This window comes from Cetorhinus maximus, chromosome 35 (assembly GCF_964194155.1).
Source record: "Cetorhinus maximus chromosome 35, sCetMax3.hap1.1, whole genome shotgun sequence".
In the NCBI taxonomy this organism is placed as follows: domain Eukaryota; kingdom Metazoa; phylum Chordata; class Chondrichthyes; order Lamniformes; family Cetorhinidae; genus Cetorhinus; species Cetorhinus maximus.
Genome location: NC_135913.1, coordinates 311,501 through 317,500, shown reverse-complemented (window position 1 = coordinate 317,500; position 6,000 = coordinate 311,501). Strand labels below are relative to the sequence as shown.

The 6,000-nt window shown below is 48.4% G+C and overlaps 1 protein-coding gene across 1 annotated transcript in view; it reads right to left on the bottom strand.

Moving 5' to 3' along the window:
• LOC144672003 (CD5 antigen-like) overlaps nucleotides 1–6,000 on the bottom strand; it is a 45,717-nt gene that overhangs the window by 14,902 nt on the left and 24,815 nt on the right. The window contains exons 7-8 of the mRNA XM_078533938.1: nucleotides 3,942–4,265; nucleotides 1–2 (exon numbers count right to left, since the gene is read on the bottom strand). The exon at nucleotides 1–2 is cut by the window's left edge and continues 139 nt beyond it. Of these exons, the coding sequence (XP_078390064.1) occupies nucleotides 1–2; nucleotides 3,942–4,265 (326 nt within the window). The remainder of the gene's footprint in view (nucleotides 3–3,941; nucleotides 4,266–6,000) is intronic.

Genomic DNA, 6,000 nt, shown 5'->3' with positions numbered 1-6,000 from the left:
GTCTGTGGGAGCAACCAGAGGGGCAAGAGCAGGTCAGTGGGAGGCGGTGGGGAGGCCGGTCAGTGCCTCAAGCCTGACGCCCCTCCAGGGAATCCTTTCGACCTCCCCCCACCCCCACCACCACCCCCACAACCACCCCCCAACCACCCCGCCGACCCCCGCCCACCAAAACCTCCCGCTCGCCCGTTCTCAGGCATCAGGTGAACTCAGAGGAGATGGAGTCCGATGGGGAGACTGGGTTGGTGACGGGGGGGGCGGGGAGGGGGGTGGGGGGTTTGGTGGGAGGGGGTGGTAGTGGGGGGGGGTGGGGGGGGCGGTGGGGGGGTGGTGAGGGGAGGGAGGGGGTTGCGGGTGGGGTCAATGGGTCAGACTCTGACCTTTCACCCTCTGCAAAACGGGCAAGCTGCCTGACGTGATATGGGCAGGAGGGGTTTCGCCGTGGGAGGGGGGGCACTTTGTTTAAAGCAGGCGGAGGGCGGAGGGCGAGGCAGACTTGACAGCCGCTAAGCCGGTTCCACTGCAGGTCAGAGGAGGCGTAAGAGGCTGAAAGCCCGCGGAAGCAGGGGGGCGGGGGAAGAGCTAACCTTGACACGAGGCGCTGCACAGAACAGCAGGCGTACAGAACATGACAAAGACACTGTGGCCATATTCAGCCCACACAGTTAACCCCATCATGGATACAAAAGAGTTTCTGGGTGAATTTAACCTAACGTCGCTCGGGTTTGTTTAACCAGTCAAGACGAACTGCCTGTGGCCTCTTTGGGATGTCCTGGATCAGTCAGTACACGGCACACATCGGGGTGGCCCTACATTACCTTACTGACTGACTCAATAAGACCTACTAACCTAAGATGTCTCTCAGTCCTTAATCCTGTATTGTGGGTAAATTATACGTTCCTAACATGCCCTACAGAAGGGCAGAGGAGACCTATAAAAGCATTATATAACACTTTTATAAGGGCGTTGGAAATATATGATAACACCCTATATTACTTCAATAAGCGCAATAGGGATAGCTGACAGTGTCCTATCATAATGCCACTATAGGGATAGGTAGCAAAATGCCACAATACCCTACATATACATATACCACAGGTAAGGATGGTAGGGAGACACATACCCCATATAAGGGAAATAGGGATACATATAATAACCAACATAAGTGCAATAGGGATACATATAAACCCCACATAAGTGTAATAGGGAGGCCCATACCCCACATAAGGTATTAGGAATACATGTAATACCCCAGATAAGGGTAACAGGGATACATATACCACAGGTAAGGATGATAGGACATAAGGGAATAGGGATACATATAATACCCCAGATAAGGGTAAAAGGGAGACATATAATACACCACATGAGGGTAATAGAGATAGATGGCAAAATGCTACAGTACCGCACATAAGTGTAATAGGGAGACCTATACCCCACATAAGGTATTAGGAATACATGTAATACCCCAGATAAGGGTAAAAGGGAGACATAAACCTCACATAAGGTAATAGGGAAACATATAATACACCAGTGAAGGGTAACAGGGATAGATATGCCCCACATAAGGCACAGTGGGGAGACTTATACCCCTCATAATGGTAATAGGGATAAATATGCCCTATGTAAGGGTAATAGGGAGACATATAATACCCCTCGTAATGGTAATATGGATACATATACCCCACATAAGGACAATAGGGAGACATATACCCCATATAAGAGTAATAGGGATACATATAATACCCCAGATAAGGTTAATGGGGGTAAATATACCCCTCATAAGGGTAATATGGAAACAAGTAATACCCCACATAAGGCTAATAGGGTTACATATAACACCCCACATGAGGGTAATAGCAATACATATAATACTCCAAATAAGGGTAATTGGAATACATATACCCCACATAAGGGTAATGGGGCGATATGACAATATCTTATAGTACTTCATGTAAGGGCAATGAGAAGATATCATAATGCGTCCAGTTCAGGAAAATGGAAATCTCTGGCAATGTCCTGTAATAAGAAATAAGAACAAAGCAAATAGGAGATGGAATAGGCCATTCAGCCCCTCGAGCCTCCTCTGCTATTCCATAAGATGGTCACTGACCTTTTACCTTAACTCTACCTTTCCACGCTATTCCTGTACCCCTTAAGTCCCTCAGTGTCCAAAAAAAAGAAACCAATATCTGTCCTGCACATACTCAACTTCTGAGCATCCACAGCTCCCCGGGTGGGACAGAATTCCAAAGGCTCACCACCCTCTGAGTGGAGAAATTTTCCCTCATCACGGGTCAGGAATGGGCGACCCCCTTATTCGAGACTGTGTTCCCACCCATCTCCCCCCCCCGCCCCCACAACCTCATTCTAGACTGACCAGCCGTGGAGGGAGGGGGGGAACAGCCTCTGAGCATCTACCTTGTCAACCCCCTCCAAGAATCCTTAAAGCATTAATTGGTTGAAGAGTTAGACGGGAGATGAGGAAACATGTTTTCACCCACAGGGTGGTAGGGACCTGGAATTGACCTCCTGAAAATGTGGGTAGAGGCAGAAAACCCCCTGCCACATTTAGAAAGGACTTGGGTCATCCACTGACAGAGCGGGTGACCTGCAGGGCTTTGTGCCTAGTACAGGGAGGCATGATAGCTCTTCGTCAAGCACCATGGGATGGATCGCCTCCACCTTGCGTTGTAAATTAGCAATTATTTCTGGGAACTCTGCACCCTTCAACGAGATCACTTCTCATACCTTCTAAGCTCCTCGGAATGCCGCCTCAGCTTACGCAGCCTCTCCTCACCGAGCTATCCCCTCGCCCGAGGGATTGCCTGGGATCTATGGCGCAGGAAAGGCCACTCGGCCCAACCAGTCCGTGCTGAGGTTCATGCTCCACTTAAGTCTCCTCATCCAAATCTACCGTCGTGGCCCTCTATTCCCTTCTCCCTCATGCGCTAGTCTAGCTTTCCCTTAAATGTCTCGACACTATTCACCTCAGCCGCTCCCTCTGGCTGCGAGCTCTCTGGGTAGAGAAGTTTCTCCCGTTGGGTTTCTTGTTGACTTGTGTCTGTTATCGGTGGTCTCTCATTCTGCTCTTCCTGACAGGAGGGGGGCATTCTCTCTCTGCGTCCACTCTCTATCCAACCCTTTCCCAATCTTAAAGACCTCCATTAGGTCAACCCCCCTCCAGCCTCTTTCGTTCAAGAGAGGAAACCCCGCCTCACAATTGTTTCCTGATACGCATGGCCACACATTTCGGGTATCATCCTTGTAAATCTTCACTACCCCTTCTCCAGTGCCTTTATATCTTTTCAATACGATGACCAGAGCTGCCCACCATACTCTACGTGTGGTCTAATCAAGATTTGATGTAGGTTTACCATAAATTCCTCACTTATTTTGATTCTATCCCTTTACAAGTGTAGCCTAGTACTTGGTTTAATTTGTGATCGCTTTGCTAAACTGTGTCTCAAATTTTAGTGTTTGATTTATTTGTACTGCGAGATGTCCTTGTTCCTCTCCCCAACCTGGACTCGCGCCTTCTAAGTAATAAATGGCCTCCCCATTCTCCAAGCCTTGTTCAGCTTCATTGCACCCCCTCCAATGCTAACAATGCACCAGATAAGGTCAGTAAGGATATATAGCAATATCTTATAATAACTTAATTACACACCCAGGGCAGGTACAGCACAGGGTTAGATACAGAGTAAAGCTCCCTCTACACTGTCCCCATCAAACACTCCCAGGGCAGGTACAGCACGGGGTTAGATACAGAGTAAAGCTTCCTCTACACTGTCCCCATCAAACACTCCCAGGACAGGTACAGCATGGGGTTAGATACAGAGTAAAGCTCCCTCTTATAAGGACAATATTCCAGACACACCCAACATCCTTGACCGGAAACGAAAGGCTGGAATGCAAACATGAAAAGTTGTCTGATACTCTACCTGGACAAGTGATGTTCATTTGCTTCATCGAGGCCCGTACTTCCTTACAATCCCAGAGATTTGTTTGATGAATCATCGTTTTAATACCCAGGCTGTGACACTTGACACAGGTTGTCTCGCCAGTCCTGTTCTTCCCTCTCGTTCCCGGCACATTCCACCGGGTCTCAGGTCCGCTGCACTGCAGCTGTGAGCACACCAATTCCCGGTGCCGAATATCCCACTCACTCAAACACACCGGCATCCAGGAACCCCGGTGAAAAACCTCCATTCTGCCGTCGCACTGGCTACGTCCATCTACCAATCTGAATACAGCCCCCTCGCCCTCTGTAAAGAAAGCCATGTCCATCAATCATCATTGTGAGCAACAGCCCCCATCAAACACTCCCAGGACAGGTACAGCACGGGGTTAAATACAGAGTAAAGCTCCCTCTACACTGTCCCCATCAAACACTCCCAGGACAGGTACAGCACGGGGTTAGATACAGAGTAAATCTCCCTCTACACTGTCCCCATCAAACACTCCCAGGACAGGTACAGCACGGGGTTAGATACAGAGTAAATCTCCCTCTACACTGTCCCCATCAAACACTCCCAGGACAGGTACAGCACGGGGTTAGATACAGAGTAAAGCTCCCCCTACACTGCCCCCATCAAACACTCCCAGGACAGGTACAGCACGGGGTTAGATACAGAGTAAATCTCCATCTACACTGTCCCCATCAAACACTCCCAGGACATGGACATCACGGGGTTAGATACAGAGTAAAGCTCCCTCTACACTGTCTCCATCAAACACTCCCAGGACATGGATATCACGGGGTTAGATACAGAGTAAATCTCCCTCTACACTGTCCCCGTCAAACACTCCCAGGACAGGTACAGCACGGGGGTTAGATACAGAGTAAAGCTCCCTCTACACTGTCCCTGTCAAACACTCCCAGGACAGGTACAGCACGGGGTTAGATACAGAGTAAAGCTCCCTCTACAATGTCCCCATCCAACACTCCCAGGACAGGTACAGCACAGGGTTAGATACAGAGTAAAGCTCCCTCTACACTGTCCCCATCAAACACTCCCAAGACAGATACAGCACGGGGTTAGATACAGAGTAAAACTCCCTACAGTTCTTCATCCCGGGAATCACTCATATGAATCTCCTCTGTACTGTCTCCAACGCCTTCACACCCTTCCTCAAGTATGGCGCCCAGAACTGGATGCAGTACTCCAGGTGAGGTCTAACTAGTGTCTTAAACAATTTCCACATGACCTCCTGACTCTTGTACTCAATGCCCCTATTAATAAAGCCTAAGATTCTGTTTGCTTTATTAACTGCTCTCTCAACATGCCCTGCCATCTTCAATGACCTCTGCATATATGTACGTATACATCAAGGTCTTTCTGTTCCTGCACCTCCTTTAGAGGCTTTCCCTTTATTTTATAATGTCTCACCATACCTTTCCTGCCAAAATGAATCACCTCACTCTTCTCTGCATTGAACTTCATTATCCATTTGTCTGCCCAATCCACTAACCTGCCTATGTCCTTTTGATGGTCAAGACTATCCCCATTACGGTTGACAATGTTTCAAATCTTATTTTCACCTCCAAATTTTGAAGTCATGTCCTGCACACCACCGTCTAGGTCATTAATATACATCAGGAAGAGCAAGGGCCCCAACATTGACCCCTGGGGAACTCCACTACAAACCTTCCTCCAATCTGAACAACAATCATTCATCACTACTCTCTGTTTCCTGTCACTCAGCCAATCTCTCACCCAAGTGCCCACTTTCCCTTTTATTCCATGAGCTAAAATTGTGCTCACAAGTCTGTTGTGTGGCCCTGTATCAAATGCCCTTTGAGAATCCATATACACCACATCAACAGCATTTCCTTCGTCAACCCTCTCTGTTACCCCCTCAAAAAATCTCCCGCAAGTTAGTTAAACATGATTTCCCCAAAATCAATCCACACTGGCTTTCCTTAACTATCCCGCACTTGCTCAAGCGATTCTTGATTTTATCCCACGCTATAGTTTCCGGAAGTTTCCGTAGCACTGA